This window comes from Carcharodon carcharias, chromosome 6 (genome assembly GCF_017639515.1).
Source record: "Carcharodon carcharias isolate sCarCar2 chromosome 6, sCarCar2.pri, whole genome shotgun sequence".
Lineage (NCBI taxonomy): Eukaryota > Metazoa > Chordata > Chondrichthyes > Lamniformes > Lamnidae > Carcharodon > Carcharodon carcharias.
Genome location: NC_054472.1, coordinates 139,143,852 through 139,165,097, shown reverse-complemented (window position 1 = coordinate 139,165,097; position 21,246 = coordinate 139,143,852). Strand labels below are relative to the sequence as shown.

Below are 21,246 nucleotides of genomic sequence, written 5' to 3'. Positions count from 1 at the left end.
CATCAGTTTACCCAACACCATCAGTTTACCCAACACCATCAGTTTACCCAACACCATCAGTTTTCCCAACACCATCAGTTTTCCCAACACCATCAGTTTTCCCAACACCACATGATTTGTGAAAGCATCCTTAATATAGGTCGAGTGACCCAGTTAGGTGGACATAGCACTTCCTTACCTGCCTTCTCTTACAAGAGGTCTAGCTCATGAGCCATTTAAATACAGACCCATTCTTTGGGATGTGTGAACACTGTCCTGGCTTGGTCATGCGCAAGCACAAGTCCTTGGCATTCCTCAGCTGGATACTGATGCAAGGTTGAACATATATAAGAAATCTATTAAACTCACACCAACTCTGTCTCATCAAATAAAAAACACATGCTGTTTGATGTTGGCTCTTCGATTTCTTTCAAAAGTTTACCTTTAAGTTGTACTTTAATTCTTAATTCCCAAACAGTGACTTGAGTGGAGATACAACATTAGGCAAGATGCCATTCAAAGTAGTTATCTGGTTTGACTTCCAAACAATATTCCATAACCCCATATTCTGCTGCTGTCGAGCACTCTGTCCAGAAGCTGAACATTGTAAAGTTGCATAGTGAGGTTAAATTCATTCAAATAGCAGCCAAGACTTTGGATTTACATCTGTTGCACATTCTATTGCTTTCGTTTTTATACAGATATTATAGTACCCCCAAATAATAAGTGACATTACTTACTTTGAGACAATTTCAAGATATGAAATGCACCCTCCAAAAAAAAAAGCACAAGTTTCTCAACTAGATTTTAAAAATGCATTCTTGGGATGTGGGCATCATGCTAAGGCCAGCATTTATTGCTCATCCCTAATCAGCATAAAATGGTGGTGAGCCATCATCTTGAATTACTGGTGGCGGTTTGACACAACCAAGTAGCTTGCTAGGCCACTTCAGAGAACATATAAGAACCAATCACATTGGTGTAGGACTGGAGCCACACACAGGGCAGACCAGATCAGGCAAGCATAGTTAGTTTCCTTCCCTAAAGGAGATTAGTGCATCAGTTGAGTTTTTATTAAAATCCAGTAGCTTAATGGTCACTTTTATTGATAATCCCCACACAATTTCCTCTAGTCCCTCCAGACTTCAGAGTCAGGTAAGTATTTTCTACAATACTTTTTTTTTGAGAGGAGCCTCTCGATCACTGGGTAAGCCATATGTAAACTGAAATCAGCCAGTCCAGCAGTGTTCAGCGCAGCCCAACATTGGGGAGGAGTCATAGACCTCTTGCACATGCGAAGGATCTTAAAGCTATTTCAGGCACATATCCTTGATATCTTACTTAGGCATTTGCATCTGAGGCAGGCATGAAAAAGTCTCAACTGACCTCAGTTTAATAATATGGAGAAGGTGAAGGGGTCCGTAGGTAATGACAGAATAGTGGAGGAGGCTGTTTATTGAAACAACAGCTCCTTTCCCTGCAGGCCAGAGCCACTGCCATGGAATTCCTAGCAACAACCATCTGAGGTGGAGTAGTGGAAGGCCAAGTGTTCAGATAAGGATTGATTATTTGCAGCCTAAGATCCCATCATGACTAGAATATTTCAGCACTACCAAGAGTTGAACAAACAGAACAGGCCACATAAAAAAGGAATAAATGATAACTTTCAGATCATGGTGAATGAACGGATGTACAGAGAAATTTTGGCTTTTAAAAACCTAAGCAAGTTGTCCTTACTTGAATATACTGAATAACATATGCATTTGCAATAAAAATCACTTTGTAGAAAAGTGCACACATTCCTGTTATTTGTAACAGTATAAATGACTGGTAAATCAGGAAGCACAGATTATAAGGTTGGTAGTGGAATTCCACAGGAACGGTTTATTGTCATAGTAACAAGCTTGCTTAGCCAGGCATGTATTGTTATGCGTCATCTGTGAAAAATATCACAAGCTGCTACTGAAATTAACTATTCAATAGAAATATCATGTCCAATTGATTTGCATTTATATTGATCCTGAAAATTGATGGGAGAAAAAATGGGAAATAATGCACCTGGAGCATAGACATTTCTAGAATTTCTAGCATACAAAACAGGTTGAATAATGTAGGTGGGTGGAGGTGCATATGCAATGATACATAGAGCTATCCGCATTGGGAGATGTTTTAAAATGGCATTTATGATTATAATAATCATATTTTTAAAACCAAATTGAGTGAATCTTCTCTCCCAAATGTATGACTCAGAAAAACTAGCAAAATAACATCAAAATTGCACAGGTTGGTCACACCCAGCTGAAAGAAGGAACACTGCAGGTGGACAGCCTAAGGTTTTCAGTGTTATGTTTACATACAAGAACAACTTATCAATTGAATTTACCTCTCCTCAATATGGTGATGCTTACATAAGTACAGTTCAATAGGTCTTGCCGCCTTTGGATCAATTTTGCCCGATTTACCAGAATACATGCATGAGTGCAGACAGTCTATTTGCTGGGGACTGCAGGGGATCTCAGAGCTGAATATAATCCTATCCTTGCCAGATATTCCCACATAATAAATTCCAACACAGTCACTGAATAGCAGTCAGCAATTTGAAACGCTAGCCTAAGGACATTTAAGACTTTTACATTACACTCAGTGGACAGGAGGTGGATAAGTGAGCTTTAAAAAAAAATGCCTTCTGAAGTTTTATGGAATTTTGTTTAGTTCATACAAGGTGCACCAAGAGGATTGTATTACTGGAAGTTAAGCATTCCTTCATCCATCAATTCAATTTTTGGTGTTCCAGATGAACAACCACAAAAGTAGTCATTGGTAAATTTTGGAAAAGGCACATTTACGGCTAATCACAAGGCAGTGTGTTCTGCAAAACAATGGCACTCTGAAGTAAAAAAACAAGGTATTTGGGGAAAAAATTACATCAGGGCACAGTGCCCTGCCTTTAATGAATTAGCTTGAACAGGAACATATGACCTGGAACAACAACTAAGCTGCCCAGGCCAAACTGATTAACCTGTGTGAAAGACAAATTGGCTTAAATTGAAGATGAAAAGGTAACCAATATTCCATCTTTTCCATGTTATATGTCTCTAAACTGCACCCTTAACCAATAAACATGGGTTTCATAGGGCTATTAATCAGTTGGCTGTTCAAGGTTGTTATCTTCCAGCGCATGGCACCATCTGGCACAAGCACAGTTGAGAAAAATTAAAGTTTATAGTGATAACAATAGAAAATTAGTCACTGTGTTTTCACAAGTGATTATTTTTAATTCCATACTTGCTGATACACATTTCATACCACGGAAAGGGCCAGAAGCAGAGTTTAATTTCACTTGAGTCAGGTGCTAATTTCTAATTGTTTGTAATTCTATTTGTAATTTCAAACTGCTTAATCTCCTGCATACAGATTCTCTCCTTCCCATAGCTGGTATGGGAGAGCAAACAAAAAAAATCTAACTCCATCACAACTGACTGTTCCAATGCCAGTAAGCACTCAGCTGTCAAAAGTGTATTTGCTGCTGTGTGTGACAGTTAATACATTCTAGAGAGGAAATTTGCCTCTCACAATAGGCATTCCACTTTGGGTTCTAGGTGAGACCACGTGAAAAGCTGGGGTCAGTGGGACTGATGCCTTAGGTGGTTTGATCAAATCGCTCCCCCTTTGTTCACTGAGATTTCAGGAATGAATAATTGTTGGGTTCCTCTGACACGGCTTCCCAAACACCTCAACATGAATGGCACCCCTTTCAACCCATAATGGCTGAGAAATGATCAGTCCTGAAAACAAAGCGAAATTCCAGACGCTGGACAGACATCTTTTGTTGAAGTCACTGTGGTGAAGGAAGGTTACATGACTCAAGGCTCTGGTCTTTTGAGCAGTTTATTATTACCTTTCTGCACTGTACAACCAGCCTGCTGTTTAACATCCAACTGGCAGGCAACACAGAAGCAAGCTCTGTCCAGGTTGGACCACTGGTTCATCTAACCTGACACTATGGGAAAATTTTGCATCATCACCTACTGAACTGATGCCATCTCTGCATGCCTACTTCATCTTGTGACATTAACACCACCTGAAAAAGCTAACCTTACAACACCAGCCGACCATCGAATGCCTACATGAAAGGCTTCCTTATTAGGCTCTGACTTTGGGACGCTGGAATTCACATGAACCAATATATTCAGTTTTTCTGTGGTCTTTGTATTGTGAACCTTTTCTCTATCCCCCTTTACTGTGTGAATCCAGAATGGGAAGTTGTGAACACTCCTTTTCGTGGGTTTTTGAATGTGCAAAAATGAGCTAACTTTGAATTAATCCTAACTTGAGTTTGTTGTGGGGCTATTAGTAACATTGGATCACACAAAAACTGAGGACTTAAAAAAAAAATGCCACCACTTATTTTTTAAAACAAACTAATTCAAAACATCCTCTGTTTACGGACAGGTAATGAGGAAAACAGTGCTGTTTGAACTGACCTCCTCCTGTCCATGACAGAAATGAGAGAGATTTTGTATGACGGTCTTTTCAAAAATTAAATACACAGCTGAATTTTACCCAAAAATATTCAAGGTAATTGTCAAGTTGTAAGATTTTGTTCCAAGTATTCCTTTGACTAACAATCATGGCTATAGGAAGCCAGCTTTTTAACTGTTGAATTACTGGAATATTCAAGTTCAGAGAGCTCTAAGAGGTTCCTACTACTCCACAATTGTAATTATGATCATGCATGTGATTATTCTCCACAGATGAGGAGAGAGTAAATTATATTGTTAGCAATACTAACACTGAGTTCCACTGAAAACAGAGTGCTAATGACATCAAGAAGATCTAGCTTTACTGGGTGTGACAGCATGAGGAACACAAATACTTTTGAAAATACATGATTGCTCAAATAGTAGATTAGTGACTGTTGGCATATTTTGGAAAAACGATGCATTAAACCTTGCTGTCTGCCAAAGTAAGTCAGGGGCTCCACTCAACCTAATATTTCAGGCCCTTCAGTTAGACCTGGATTTGCATATTTAAGTTTGTTTCCAATTATATTTGAATGTTGCTATAATATTTTATTGGCAGTCAGGGTCAGTGTAGTCATCAGACTCAGCAACCACTGCAATTCTTCTCCACTATGTACAATCTGTCAAACCTTTTCTAGAGGGAGTGGAATTATTCTTTATGCCATATACTGGCAGGCATGGCTTGTAAAAAAGGCAAGTTTGAGCTAGAATTAACAACCCTGTGGTACCAGCACTGGAAAGTTGAGACTGAATGGTGCTTCCTGTTGCTCTGTCCTAATGTGCCTCAACTGCCATGAAAGTTTTTGCAGTTGCACATCATAAAATAGCTAACTGAAGGAGGCTAATACAGTCATCAAATGAGATGATACACAATCTATAACCAAAAATCTATTAGCCGCTTGGATTAGATTTTCTTCCAGGTAAGTTCCTGCCTGAATACCATAAATTCAGTGATTCTGTGCTCTTAGCAGGAAGCAGTGCTTGAAAACAACATTGGTCAGAGTAAAAATGACAACTGTATGGCACTGAATCTCCACCCTTAACTCCTGTGTGGAAGGGATCAATGAATTTACCATAATTTACATAATTGTTACTAGATGAGCCTATGTGGCCTGGTGAATATGGGGATTGGGGGCCCTAGTCAAATTGCACTGAAATCCACATGCCAGGTTTAACACCTTAAAACAAATGACAGAGTGGCTAGCAAAATGCAGGTGGGAAGATGTTCTCTGGTTGAGGAGATGAAATCCATAGACATCGATGGACACTGGAAGGTTTATCCTTGCGTGGCCGAGGGAAGGGATCGCTGGAGTAGCAAGTCAATTGGAAGCAACTTTGGAATGGTTTCTGTAAACAGTGCAATGCTGTGGACAGCTTGCTGTAATATATAAATGAGGTGTGGAGTTTGTGTGTTAAAATACTGGTAAGGGATATTTTTTCTGCAGTTATGTGCATTAGTTGTCTAAGTAATGTTTAGTCATGGTTGATTGTAGTTTGTTACACAAAGTTTTGAAACTTGAAATCTTGTCATGTGATCCTTTGAGTTGGCCACTGGGAATTCAAATTTCATTTTAAAGTAACGATAACAAAGTGGGGGCTCTTGCGGGAAATGAATCTAGAGGCTGGGAATAAGTACACTTCAATTTGCCAGTTTAAACAAACAAGATTTCACAGTTACTTTTGCTATATTCATCGAACAGTCGGCTTGGCTACATGTATTGCTCAGGCTTTTGGGAGTGAGAGGTTCTATGAATGCTTTGCAACAATTAACAAAGGTTAATTTGAAGGTGGTGACAGAGAAATTATGAATAGATTTAAAAGTAGGAGTTAAAAGGGCAGATTGTTAAAGTATTAGCTCAACTCCTGAACCTTGAGGGAGAGAAAAATAATTCCAAAGCTGCAGGTCAAGTTCGCTAGGATTCAGTTGCAAATGAAACCTGCCTTCCACAGATGAATCTGTCCATGATAGTATTGGTAGGAGTGACCACAGGACAGTCCTTGTGGAGACAAAGATCCATCTTCACGTTGAGGAAACCCTCCATTGTGCTGTGTGGCACTATCACTGTGCTAAATGGGATAGATTTTGAACAGATCTAGCAATTCAAATCTGGGTACCCCTGAGGCAACGTGGGCCATGAGCAGTAGCAGAGTTGTACTCAACCACAATTTGTAACCTCATTGTCTGGAATATCCCCCATTCTGCCATTACCACCAAGCCAGGTTCAACACTAGTTCAGTGAAGACTGCAGGAGGGCATGCCAAGAGCAGCACCAGGGACACCTAAGAACAAGATGTCAACCTGACGAAGCTACAACACAGGACTACTTGCATGCCAAACAGCAAGTGATAGGCAGAGCTAAGTGATCCTACAACCAACTGAGCAGATCTAAGACAAAAACAGAAATACCTGGAAAAACTCAGCAGGTCTGGCAGCATCGGCGGAGAAGAACAAAGTTGACGTTTTGAGTCCTCATGACCCTTCAACAGAACTAAGTAAAAATAGGAGAAGGGTGAAATATAAGCTAGTTTAAGGTGGGGGGATGGGGTTGGTTGTAGGGACAAGCAAACAGTGATAGGAGCAGATAACCAAAAGATGTCACAGACAAAAGAACAAAGAGGTGTTGAAGGTGGTAATATTATCTAAAAGAATGTGCTAATTAAGAATGGATAGCAAGATAAGCAAGGTACAGATCTAAAGTTGTTGAACTCAATATTCAGTCTGGAAGGCTGTAAAGTACCTAGTCGGAAGATGAGGTGCTGTTCCTCCAGTTTTCGTTGGGCTTCACTGGAACAATGAAGCAAGCAAGGACAGACATGTGGGCAAGGGAGCAGGGTGGAGCGTTAAAATGGCAAGCAACAGGGAGGTCTGGGTCATTCTTGTGGACAGACCGAAGGTGTTCTGCAAAGCGGTCGTCCAGTCTGCGTTTGGTCTCTCCAATGTAGAGGAAACCGCATTGGGAGCAACGAATGCAGTAGACTAAGTTGGGGGAAATGCAAGTGAAATGCTGCTTTACTTGAAAGGAGTGGAGAGAGGAAGTGAAGGGGCAGGTGTTGCATATTTTGCGTATGCATGGGGAGGTGCCGTAGGTGGGGGTTGAGGAGTAGGTGGTGATGGAGGAGTGGACCAGGGTGTCACGGAGGGAACGATCCCTACGGAATGCCACCAGGGGGGTGAAGGGAAGATGTGTTTGGTGGTGGCATCATGCTGGAGTTATGATTTCCAAAGGGAAATATAGGGAAAAGATTAAAAAGTGAAATGCAAAAACCTGAACTTGAATTCAAATAGCAGGAAAACCTAGAGTTCCAAAGAGAAAAAGAAACAGAAAAGGAAAAATTAGAAGGTGAAGAGCTTGAAATCCAGAGAGAAAAACAGTGTAGAAATTTGATTCCGGCAAAGAAAAGGTTAGATTACATGAGCAGAGAATGGCAAGAAAGCTTGATGATGACTCAAATTTAACACCTGGTTTTGATTTGACAAGAAATATTTACCTGGTGCCCAAGTTCAGTGAGGAAAGAATTGAAATGTATTTTGTGTTGCTGAGAAAATTGCTGCAATGTTGCAACAGCTACAAGAAAGTTGGATGGTTTTATTGCAAGGTGTGTTTGTGGGGAAAGCATTAGATGTATACTCATCTCTTTCAGATATACTGTACAGTCTAGTGATTGTGATTGTGAAGACTGCTGTTTTCAATGTTTATGAGTTAGTTCTGGAAGCTTATAGGCAAAAATTTAGAAATTTAAGAAACAGGATCAGACTTTTGTGGAATTTGCTAAAGCAAAAGGAAATTATCTTTGATAGGTGGTACAGATCAATGAAAATTGAACAAGATTTTGAAAACCTTAAAGAGGTAATGCTTACAGAAGAATTTAAAAATAGTATCCTTTAGGAATCAGGTCCCACATAGGGGACCATAAAGTTTCCTAGATAAGGGCAGCTGCAATATTGGATGATTATGAATTATTTCACAAACGTATGCCTAGTAGCAGATTTTTGTTTGCAAATCATACAGAAGCTGGAGACATAGATCAGATAGCAGACTGTAAAAGCTTCTATAGGTACTGAATCTCAATGCGGGTTTAAGCCATCAAGAGGCATGGCCAGCATGATTTTTATAGCTCGCCAATGACAGGAAAAGTGTTGTGAACAACATCCACCTCTCTACATAGCGTTTTCTGACTTAACAAAGGCCTTTGACTCTAAATCATGAGGCACTCTGGAAGATTCTGATGTATGGATGTCCTCAAATTGATTACCATCCTCCCCTACTTCATTATGAGTGGTGATCCTTAACAAAGGATGCATTATAGACCCTTTTGAGGTTAAAACAGGAGTTAAACAAGGTTGCGTCATGGCTCTAAACCTTTTTTTTGATCTTCCTTGTTGCCATGCTCCATCTGACTAGAGAGAAGCTCCCTGTTGGTGTGCAGCTTATTTATCGAATGGATGGTAAATTATTTAATCTGACAACGCTGATCAAAAATTAAGATCATCCTGACCTGTGTTGGAAACGGATCACCAGAGAATTGTCAACATATTTACTGAAGCATGTGAGAAGGTATGACTTACACTCAGTATTCAGAAGACCAAACTCCTCCATCAGCACATTCCAGCCCCATTGATTAGGTTTCATGATGAGTGCCTGGAAAATGTGGAACAATTCCAGTACCTTGTAAGTTCTCTTTCACACTGACAGGCTGACATTGACGAAGAAATCCAGCATCACCCAAAATCTGCTGGTGCAGCCTTTGGCCACCTGAGAAAGTGGGTGTTTGAAGATCGTGACATCAAAACTGAAATGAAGCATTGTGGTTGTGATCCCTTCCTTACTGTTCGGGGTCAAAATATGGACAACATTTAGAAGACATACCATCAATGCTGCCTGTGGAAGATCTGGCGTATTAAGTGGGAGGACAGATGCACCAACATCAGTGTCCTCTCATAAACAGGTACCACAAGCACTGAGGCAATGGTCGTCACCATCAGTAAGGGTTGGTCATATAGTTCAGATATCAGATGTCAGGCTCCCAAAGCCTGGTCTTCTCCCAGCTCAGTCAGGGCAGACGCACCAGAGGAAGACAGAACATACAAACAGACAAAATAGGAGAAGTAGACCATTTGGCCCCTCGAACCTGCTCCGCCATTCAATAAGATCATGCTGATTTGTTTACATTTTGAACTCTACATTCCCATCTACCCCGGATAATCTTTGATTCCCTTGCCTAACAAGAATCCATCTAATTTGAAGAAACGCTTCAAGGATGAGTTGAATGCCAATATGAAGAAATGAAACATTGACTTCAACTTCTGGGAGACCATCGTCGAACCAGATGGTGGCAGACTGTAGGGGAAGGATCCCAGCATTTTGAGACCCAATGACGACAAAAAGAGGAAAAGCGAAAGCAGTGAAATGAACACTCCACGACCTGAACTGAGAACACAACCAGGCATCCCACATGACAACAAATACCCTAACCTGTCAATGTCTGCAGATCTTGAATTGGTCTCATCAGCCATTTTCAGACTCATGGAAGACAATCATCCTTGCTGGTGAGGGATAGTCAATAATAACAATATTGGAGGTTGTTTAACTGCTGTGTTGCGTAAAGTTACTTTAAAATGCGGTTTAATTTCCAGTATTATAGCTGTGGGGGTATTGTGTCTAAATTAACGAAAAGATGTTAATTTTATATTAGGAAATGATTTGGCTACAGGTAAGGTATTGCTAACTCCAGTGGTTCCAGAAAAGACCAATAAAAGCTGTTAAAACTGAAAATGTACAAGGGAAATCAATTGATGTACAGAAATCCATTACTTTATGTAATCCTGCTGTGGATATTACTGTTTCAACTAAATGTGTGTCTGAAGAGTGAAAAGCTCAGACTGCTGATGGTAAAGACTGTAAACATAGGGTTAATGGCAGTTGGAATCAAGTTGAAGCTGCCTGAATTAAACATAGTGTAGAATGTGAGCAAGAGGTGTCAAAGCAGATAGCAACAGTCCTCCAAGTTAATGGTGAAACAAAGGAAAGCATTGCTTTGACACTGAAAGACTCAGCTACAAACAATTATACCACCATGGAGCTGCAGGAGGATTTGTGTTCTTGAACGTAAATTAAAACTTTAACATGATGAAGTGCGAGAGGGGAGGTCTTGGAGACAGACAACAGCACCTAAAGGAGTTATCCAATCCATGGCTCCAAAATGAACCAACTGCTTTCTGAGAAAAATCAAAGCACAAGATCACAGGAAAACAGGTAGTTGATTGGTTGGTGAGCATTTTTCTCATTTATCTTTCAAAACTCAGGTAATTTTAACAATTGTCAGGTTTTATTACCATTGATAAGGTTTACTCATAGTAGTAAAGCTCATTAGGTTGGCTGGTGAGTGTTTTCTATTTATCTAAACTAGGGAATTTCATTTGGGGCAAGTAGAACATATATTGCAATAACAATATAAAGCATAGGCAGGAGTAGAGACATTAATTAAAACATAATCAGTAAAATAATTAATTAAATGCCATAAAGATGGAAGGCTATTAAAATTGGGGGACTTAATAGGAATGTAGTAGTAGTATGGGACAATATAGTCAGTGGGGTAGACAAAGTTCTCTGCAGCAGAAAGCGTGAGTCCAAACAGTTGTGTTGCCTGTCTGGGGTCAGGATTCGGCAAATCTGCTCTGGGCTGGAGAGGAACTTGCAGTGGGAGGGTTGGGATCCAATTGTCGAGATTCATGTAGGTGGTAGCTAATTTTGCCAATTACATCAAGATAGGTATGAAACTAAGTTGTCAAGATGAGTTAGAGAGTCTGCAAAGGGATATAGATAAGCTAAGTGACTGGGCAAAAATTTGGCAGATAATAGAGTTTAACTTGGTAAATATCCACTTTGGCAGGAGGAATAGAAAAGCAGTATACTATTTAAATGGAGAGAGATTGCAGAGGCATCTGGGTGTCCTGGTACATGAATGACAAAACGTTAGTATGCAGGGACAGCAAGTGATTAGGAAAGCAAATCGAATGTTGGCATTTATTGCAAGGGGAATGGAAAATAAAAGTAGTGAAGTCCTACTGCAGCTGCACAGGGTCTTGTTGAGACCACTTCTGGAGTACTGTGAACAGTTTTGGTCTCATTTGAAAATCGATATAATTGCATTAGAAGCAGTTCAGAGAAGGTTCGCTCAACTCATTCCTGGGATGAAGAGCTCCTCTTGTGAAGAAAGGTTGGACAGGTTGGGCCTATACCCATTGGAATTTAGAAGAAATGATCTTATTGAGACACATATGATCCTGAGAGGACTTGATAGGGTCGATAGTGAGATGATATTTCCTCTTGTTGGGGGCGACTAGAACTATGGGACACAGTTTAAGAATAAGAGGTCTTCCTTTTAAGACGGAGATGAGGAAATTTTTTTCTCTTAGCAGGTTGTTAGGATGTAAAATTCTCTTCTTCAGAAAGCAGGTCTGGTTCATTGAATTTGTTCAAGACTGAGTTAAATAGATTTTTGATAGACAAGAGGGTTATGGAGGGGCAGACAGGCAAGTGGAGTTGAGACCACAATCAGATCTTATCGATTGGAGGAGCAGGCTTGAAGGGCTGATTGGTCTACTCCTGCTCCTAAGTCCTTTGTTTCTATGCACTAATGACATAGGTAGGAAAGAGGCTCCGGTTAGAGAGTATGAGCAGCTAGGGGCTAAATTAAAAAGCAGAACCTCAAAAGGTAATACTCTCTGGATTAATCAAATTAGGGTAGGTTAAATGAGATGAGTGTGTTAAATGAGTGGCTCAAAGATTGTTGTGGGAGAAATGCGTTTCAATTCATGGGGCACTGGCACAGTATTGGGGAAAGTGGGAGCTGTACCATTGGGACGGTCTTCATTTGAACTGCGCTGGGATGAGTGTTCTGGTGAGTCATATAACCAGGGCGGTAGAGAGGGCATTAAACTAAATAGTGGGGGTAAGGGTTTAAGTGAGAATGTGATAAATTAAAGGGAGAGGACAAGACAAGACAGCAAAGTAGGAATCAGGGAATTGATAAACTGAGTGTGGCAGGAAGGGATAGGGCACATTTTAAAAGTACGGCAGCAGATAAGGCTAGAGGTTGTGAATATAATAAAAAAAGACAGAATTAAAGGCATAATATCTGAATGCACACAGCATTCGCAACAAGGTAGATGAATTAACAGCACAAATATGGAAGTAACAACTATGAACTAATTGCCATTATGGATGGCAAGGCTGGGAACTGAATGTTCAAGTGCATTCGATAAGGAAGGATAGGCAAAAAGGAAAAGGTGAGGTAGCACTATTAATAATGGAGGAGGTCAGTTCACTATTGAGAGAGGATCTTAGATCAGAAGATCAAGATGCAAAATCAGTTTGGATGGAGCTAAGAAACAACAAAGGGCAAAAAATATTGGTGGGATTTATTTATAGACCACCAAATTGTAGGAGGTAACGTAGGGCAAAGTATGAATCAGGAAAATAGAGGTGCATGCAACAAGGATAATAAAGTAATCATGGGGACTTCAATCTACATATACACTGGGTAAAACTAATTAGCACTAATGCTATGGAGGATGAATTCCTGGAATGTATGAGATTGTTTTCTAGAACAGTATGTCAAGGCACTAACTAGAGAATGGACCAAAAATAAAAATAAAAGTAGCTGGAAAAACTCAGCAGGCCTGACAGCATCTGCGGAGGGGAATACAGGTAATGTTCCAAGTCCATATGACTCTTCATCAGAGCTGAGGGAATATAGAAATGAGGTGAAATATAAGCTGGTTGAGGGGGGTGGGACAGGTAGAGCTGGATAGAGGGCCAGAGATAGGTGGAGGCAAAGAAGAGATTGCCAAAGATGTCATAGACAAAAGGACAAAGGGGTGTTGATGGTGGTGATATTGGCTAAGGAATGTACTAATGGTGACATTAAGGATAGAAAGCAGGACAAGCAAGTGACAGATAGCCCTAGTGGGGATGGGGTGGAGGGAAGGGATCGAAATAGGCTAAAAGGTGGAGATGAAATAATGGATGGAAATACATTTATAAATAATGGTAATGGGTGGGAAAAGAATATATTTAAAAAAAATATTGGAAAAAGGGGGATCAGAAAGGGGGTGGTATGGAGGAGAGAGTTCACAATCTGAAGTTGCTGAACTCAATGTTAAGTCCAGTAGGCTGTAAAGTGCCCTAGTTGGAAGATGAAGTGCTGTTCCTCCAGTTTGCGTAGAGAATGGACCATTCTAGATCCAGAATAGTTCAATGAGAAAGGGCAAAGAAATAATCTTGTTGTAAAGGAGCCTTTAGGATAGAGTGATCATAATATGATGGAATTTTACATTAAGTTTAAAAGCAACATAGTTCAATCCCAAACTGGGCTCTTAAATCTAAACAAAGGAAATTATGAAGGTATGAAGGGCAAATTGGCTGTGGTAGATTGGGAAACTACATCAAAAGGTATGATGGTGGACAGGCAATGGCTAGCATTTAAAGAATTAATACATAGTTTACCAGAAATATAGATTCCTTTGAGGCACAAAAATCCAACAGCAAGGGTGCTCCAACCATGATTTGAGGATGCATTGAAAGGAAGAGGCTTATAAAGTTGCCAAAAAATAGCAAGCCTGAGGCCTGGGAGCAATTCAGCAAACGAGGGCCAATAAACTGATAAAGAAAAATAAACTAAAATATGAAAGCAAGCTAGCGAGAAACACAAAAATGGACTGTAAAAGTTTCTATAGGTGTATGTAAAAAGGAAAAGATTAGCAAAGACAGGCCCATTACAGACAGAGACAAAAGAATATATAATGGGGAAAAGGGAGATGGCAGAAAAACTAAACAAATATTTTGGCCAGGATTTTCAGCTTGGCATGCAGGCGCTTGCCCAACACGCCTGAGCGTGAAATAGCACGTGACGATTTCGGGCAAGCGTCCCAACATCATCACGCACTTGCACGATATTTCAGTCGGCAGGCGCGGGCGAGTGTAGGCAGCCCACCCACCGACAATTAAGAGGCCTATTAAGGCCCTAATGCAGCTCATTAAGCCGAATTTTTCACTGCCTGTCTAACCTTATGGTTGGTGGCTGGGCGAATAGGCCAGGCGGCCTTTGCATTTTTAGCGAAACCTCATCCACGGGGCGGGATGAGGTTTCCAACAATGAATAAAAAAATAAATTTTTAAAAATTCAATTTTAACATGCCTCTCTTCTTGTAACTGAGTCACATGTGGGGATATGTTTACATTGATTGTGGATTCTTCTTTTCTCATTTAAAAAATCTTCAGCTCTTTGAGGCAAACTTGTGCCTTCAGGGAGCTTTCAGTGAGCACAACCCGGCACTTGCACAAACTTCAATGCTTGCATTCCTCCCGCCCCACCCCGGCAGTGCTGAGGATCTCAGCACGTGCAGCCAGCCAGCGTGAAATTGTGGTCGGGGCCCGATCGCAGGCAGCAGACTGTTTTGCGGCTGCTCCCGGGCCCGCCCACCATGTCCGCCTGATATGGGGAAAGTCTTGCCCATTGTGTCTGTCTTCATGGAGGAAGGTGCAAAAAAAAACACAGGCATACTAGAGAACCAGGGAACTAGTGAGAATAAGGAACTGAGAATTGAAAAATCCCCTTGATGATCCACATCATGTTGAAAGAGATGGCTGTAGAGATAGTGAATACGTTGATGGTCATCTTCCAAAATTCTATAGATTATGGATTGTTCCTGAAGATTGGAAAACAGCAAATGTAACCCCACTATTTAAAAAAGGAGGAAGAGAAAAAATGGGGAACAAGAGATCCATGAGCCTGATATCAGTAGTAAAGAAAATGCTTGAATCTATTATAAAGGATATGATAACAGGACATTTAGGCAGTTATGAAAGGGAAATCAAGTTTGACAAAGCTGTTAAGAGTTTTTTTTTAGAATGTAGCTAGCAGAATAGATAAGGAAATTAATGAATATGTTGTATTTAGATTTTCAGAAGGCTTTCAATAAGGTCCTAGACAGGAGGTTAGCAAGCAAAACTAGCACATATGGAATTGGGAGTAATATACTGGCAAGGATTAAGAATTAGTTATTGGACAGAATAGAGAGTAGGGATAAATGGGTAATTCTCAGGTTGGCAGGAATGACTAGTAGGGTACCAGAAGGATCAGTGCTTGGGCCCCAGCTATTCACAATCTATATCAATGATTTGGATGTGGGGACCAAATGTAACATTTACAAGTTTGCTGATGACACAAAATTAAGTGGGAATGAGAGTTATGAGGAGGATACAAAGAGGCCTAAAGGGGACTTAGATAAGCTAAGGAAGTGGGCAAGAACATGACAGATGGAATATAATGGAGAAAAATGTGAAGTTATTCACTTTGGTAGAAAACAGATATAAAGTATTTCTTAAATGGCGAGAGAATGAGAAATGTAGATGTCCAAAGGGACCTGGATATCCTTATTCATAAGTCACTGAAAGCTAACATGCGGTGCAGTAAGCAATTAGCAAGGCAAACGATATATTGGCCTTTCTTGCAAGAGAATTTGAGTATAGGAATAAAAAAAGTCTTGCTGCAATTGCATAAAGCCTTGGTGAGACCGCACCTTGAGTATTGTGTATAGTTTTTGACTCCTTATCTAAGGATATTTTTTTCACAAAGAGATTGCAACAGAGGTTCACCAGACTGATCCCTGGGATGCCAGGATTGTCCTATGAGAAGAGATTGCAGAGGCTGGACCTATATTCTCTGGAGTATAGAAGAATGAGAGGTGATCTGATTGAAGCATACAAAATTCTTACAGGGCTCGACAGGGTAGATGCAAGGAGGATGTTTCCCCTGACTGAGTGGGGGGGGGGGGGGGGGGGGGGGGGGGGGGGGGTGTGCGGTCTAGAAACAGGAAATACAATCTCAGAATAAGAGGTAGGCCATTTCAGGCTGAAATGAGGAATTTCTACACTCACAGGGTGGTGAATCTTTGGAATTCTCTACCCCAGAGGGCTGTGGAGGCTCAGTCATTCAGCATATTCAAGACAGAGATTGACAGTGTCTTTAATATCTAGAAATCTAAGTGATCGGGATAGCACTGAAAAATGGTGTTGAGCCAGATGATCAGCCATGATCCAGTTGAATGGAACAGCAAGCTCGAGAGGCCAAATGGCCTACTCCTGCTCGTATTTCCTATGTTCCCATGTTTTGCAAGAAAAGAATTGGACAGAGCTTGTGCTGAGTGGAAGACTAATTCAAAAAGAATTTAAAAGCATTTGTGAACTAACTAAAATAAGCATCAAAATTTTTTGTCTGATCATTGACATAATCTTAAAATTCTTAAAGCTGCTACAGAGGATTTTATCATCAAAAAATGAACTGCTTGCACAAGAGGCAGTGTTAAATCTGCGGCTCCTGGAAAAGAACACAAAGTTTAAACCATGGAAATGGACTTAAAGATAAAAGTAATCCTAAATTTAAACAGGAGGATGATAATTCACATGTTTGGCTGGTTGAGACTCTCTTTACAGAATTGACATTAAAAAAGCTGCAAACATGGAAGAGAATGGAGATCAGGAGTTAAAACCTGAACAGGGTGGCTCAAAGACTGTGTTAAAAGGTCAACACCTGATGACACTGTGTCTGGTTTTAAAGAAAAACAGAGGGAATTACAGAATCCAGAGGGTAAGAAGCATTAAGAGATAGCATTTCTTCTGAGTTTACAATTCACACCTGCCAGTACCAGAAAACCCAAGGGATTATCAGAAATCAGCAATGTTGTTCTTGACAAAGTTAGGAAGATTAAATCAAATATATAATTTTCCAACCCAGGGCATGGAAAAGCTATTAAACTACTCAAATTGAGAAAGGAGATTTGCTATGACAAGTGACAGAAAGTCATGCCACCAGTAGTGAAATGAACTCTTGTTCGCAAGAGAGTTGGAATTCTAAGAATTCATACAAACTTAACTTTACTGGGTGTGACAGGTTAAGCCTTATAATGTTGCCAAGACAGACTTCCTAATGGTGAAATGTGATAACAGGGAAAAATAACCTGCACTGTATCATCATGTGTGCACTGCCTGAAGGAAGTTCTTGGCTTTAAATCTTCTCCATGTCTCTCTCTCTTGTGCCAGTCTTTTCATTTTTCCAATAACTTCCTTAAATTTTCAAGCCATCCAGCACAGATATTCTCTTCCTTCCTCTTTTTCCTTGAAATCTTCCCTCCATAATGTCTCTTAATAATCTGTTTCCTCTTAAGATATGCTCTGCCCAGTCTCTCTGCCTTTCCCTATTTATGTTCAGGAAATGTCTTTTTGTTTGTTCACTTTCCTCAGTGCTTTATCATTTGTTATTTTTTCTTTTTGACTGATCCTTTCCATTCGCCTCCAAATCTACATTTCAAAGCCATTTAGCAAGTTGGTCTCCTCTTTCCTTAAAGTCCAAGTCTTACATCCATACAGAATAACATTTCAAATCAAGCTCTTTACAAGTCAATTCATGAGTTGTTTATTCAGCTTTCCAGTTAGCAACTGTCTCTTCTTATTAAATACAGCCTTTCCAATTGCTATCCTTGTTCTTATTTGTTTGTTGCATCGTCTGTCTGCGGATGTTATGATTCCTAAATACCTGAACTCTTGCACCTGTTCTAGTTCTTTTCTTTCTATAAGTATATGGTATTTTTGGAGATATGCATCATTTTGGTTTTTCTGATGTTCACTTTCATTCCAAAGTTCATATCTGCTATTACTAGCCTATCTATTAGTTCTTGTAGTCCTCTTTTTGGGCTTGCTGCAAGTGCTTCGTCATCTGCAAATCTAACAGATGCTGTTATTTGTCCCAATCTTAATGCCAGTTCCGTGTCTTCAAATGCTTCTTTAATCATTGCTTCAGCATAGACATTGAAGAGGACTGTTGATAAACAGCACCCTTGATGATCAGATTGTGAGGTTTTATAAGATGGTCATGTTTTAAACTGTCTCTTTTAATTCAAGGCAAAATGGCGTAATTAAAATGGACATGTGACCTATGATAAGCTTATGTGACCTGGTTACCACAGGGACAGGGGGCCCCCGGTCAAGTGCTATTGAAATCCACATGCCAATTTAACACCTGACAACAAGGGACAGAATAGTTGGCTTTGCCACAGATCGACCCAGTGACAACTCAGGCAGTCCCTGGACAGAGCATGAGTGAGCGTGTTCTGGAGAGAGAGAGAGAGAGAGAGAGAGAGAGAGAGAGACACAGACAGAACAGGATGGCACCTGCTGTGGTCAGAGGAAACAGCCCATTTCTCTATTGGCTACCAGAGAGACACACCCACAGACATTTAATGACACTGGAAGATTCATCCTTGTGTGGCCGGGGAAGGAATCATAGGAGCGAGACGGGAGCTGCTGGAGATTTCTCAGAGGACTGAAGGAAAGGACCTCAACAGTCACTGGCCATATTGACTCAGCAAAACAAGAAGAAAAGAGCCTGTTGGAAGCTGGGAGTAACTTTGGTTCCTGGAAAGACTGCAATTCTGCGGAGAGCGTGCTAACATATAAATGCAACACTAATCAGGGATGTTTCTTGTGTAGTTTGTGTATTTATTGCCTAAAAAGGAATGTTTAGTCTAAATTGATTTTAGCTTGTTTGTTACAGCAAGGTCCTTAAAAACTCAAAATCCTGTTATACGATTTCTTTACATCACTGGGAGTTCAATTCTCCTCTTAAAAGTTATTGGTCTCCACGGGAATTGTAACAATGCATTCACTTATTTTATCTTCACAATAGCGCTCTTATACAAGATTAACACTGGAGCATAGCAACAAATCATGTGTCACTGACACTGATCCCAATTCACACAAGCAACACTTTGTAAAGAAGGATATTCTCTGGAACACTAAGATCAGTAAAATGATTTGAAAATCTCAGAGCAGTGGTATTGCCTGCTTTGCCAGCCTCCAGGTTGAAACACGTTGCAACATACATCTTTCCCAAAGACCACAAAATTGACTTTGCAGAGCCATTGGTATAAAGAGAAGTAAACAGTCAAGAGTAAGGAGACTCAGAAGTTTGTTGGTACAATCTTATAGCTTAAATAGCGGCATAAAATGAAAGTCATCAAAAAAAATACAAATAATTTTACATTCTATCGTCAATCAACCCAATGCAGAGGCAATATGGCTGACACTGCTCTCTTTTTTAAAAAAAAAAATTATTCATTCATGGGATGTGAGTGTTGCTGACAAGGTCAGCATTTGTTGTCCATTCCTAATTACCTTTGAACTGAGAGGCCTGCTAGGCCACCTCAAAGATTGCTATGAGACAACCACATTGCTGTGGGTCTGGAGTCGCATGTAGGTTAGACCAGGTAAAGACAACAGATTTCCTTCTCTAAAAGATATTAGTAAACCAGATGGGTTTTTATAACTACCAATGCAAGCTTCATGGTCACCATTACTGACACTAGCTTTTAATTCCAGATTTTATTAATTGAATTTAAATTCCACCAGCTGTCTTGGCTGGATCTGAACCGGCGTCCCCAGAGCATTAGCTTGGGCCTCTGGATTATAGTGCCAGGACATTACCATTACATCACTGTCTCTCCCTAAAATGAGTATGTTACAATTCTTCCCAGGAACGTAATGGGGTGTCACCAATGAGGGATTTCAAGACACTTTATCCTGCTTAATGATGGTGGATGCAATGACACAATCAGCAACACAAACAGTGATCAAATGCACTTTGTAGGGTGGCATTGTATAATACACACTAGAAAGGATCTAGGTTCAATCTCTAGTTTGAACTAGGTCAGTTGATCTGTATAGATTAATAGGGATTGGTCTTAAAGATGCTCAAACCAGGGAACAATCAGCAGATGTTCCTACTTCCAGTTACATTTCCAATCAGAGTCACTGGAAAGTATGTTTGAATAACAAACTTTGGCAACTGATAATATCAGGTCCAATATTCAACATTAGCTGTTTAGATAAGCACATGAAAGAATGGCTATAAAAACAAAAAACTGCGGATGCTGGAAATCCAAAACAAAAACCAGTTTATATTTCACCCCTCTCCTATTTTTACTTAGTTCTGTTGAAGGGTCATGAGGACTCGAAACGTCAACTTTGTTCTTCTCTGCCAATGCTGCCAGACCTGCTGAGTTTTTCCAGGTATTTCTGTTTTTGTTTTGAAAGAATGGCTACTTAGATTAGTAGCAGTAGTTGATAGTCTTATGGTTACTTCAAATAAATTGTGGGTCAAGGAGGCAGTGTACGGTAATTACCCTCTGCAAACATTTCCCATTGTTAGTTAGGAGCAATGGTAGGGCAAATACAATGCAGCCTGAGGATCCCACCTTTTTTTTAATAAAAAGACAAACATAATGCCTAAAGTCATACTGCTGTAAGTCTTCAGCTGGCTAGTGCTCCAGTAGTGTTATGCGCTGTAAATATGAAATATGACTTTGATAGAAAATATTAATTTCGCTATCATATTTCTGTAAACAGGCTAAAAGGGATGGTATTACAACTGTTATTGTTGACTGAAGTTCACACATCCTAATGTAACATATACCACAGGTCATTAGAAATTTAAGTGAATATGAGCATCGTGATAGGTAATCTCTGATCATCCTTTGTATATCCACTGATGCCATAATTATGTCTCTTGTTCTGTTCCAATTCAAATGCATATTGTATTTCTAAAAACTATTTAAAAAAATCAAATGAATAGCATTTATAAAATGGGCAAATTCGCAGTGTATGGAACTCAATCCTATTGTCACCCA

General features: G+C 40.0%; 1 protein-coding gene across 5 annotated transcripts in view; it reads right to left on the bottom strand.

Annotated features, from left to right (window-relative positions):
• esrp1 (epithelial splicing regulatory protein 1) overlaps positions 1-21,246 on the bottom strand; it is a 130,788-nt gene that overhangs the window by 3,527 nt on the left and 106,015 nt on the right. For 2 of the 5 annotated variants that reach the window (XM_041190302.1, XM_041190303.1), the window contains one exon: positions 179-305. The exons of the other annotated variants lie outside the window; for them this stretch is intronic. In XM_041190302.1, coding sequence (XP_041046236.1) covers positions 216-305 — 90 coding nt within the window. In that variant the 3' untranslated portion in view covers positions 179-215. The remainder of the gene's footprint in view (positions 1-178; positions 306-21,246) is intronic. 5 annotated transcript variants of the gene reach the window in all.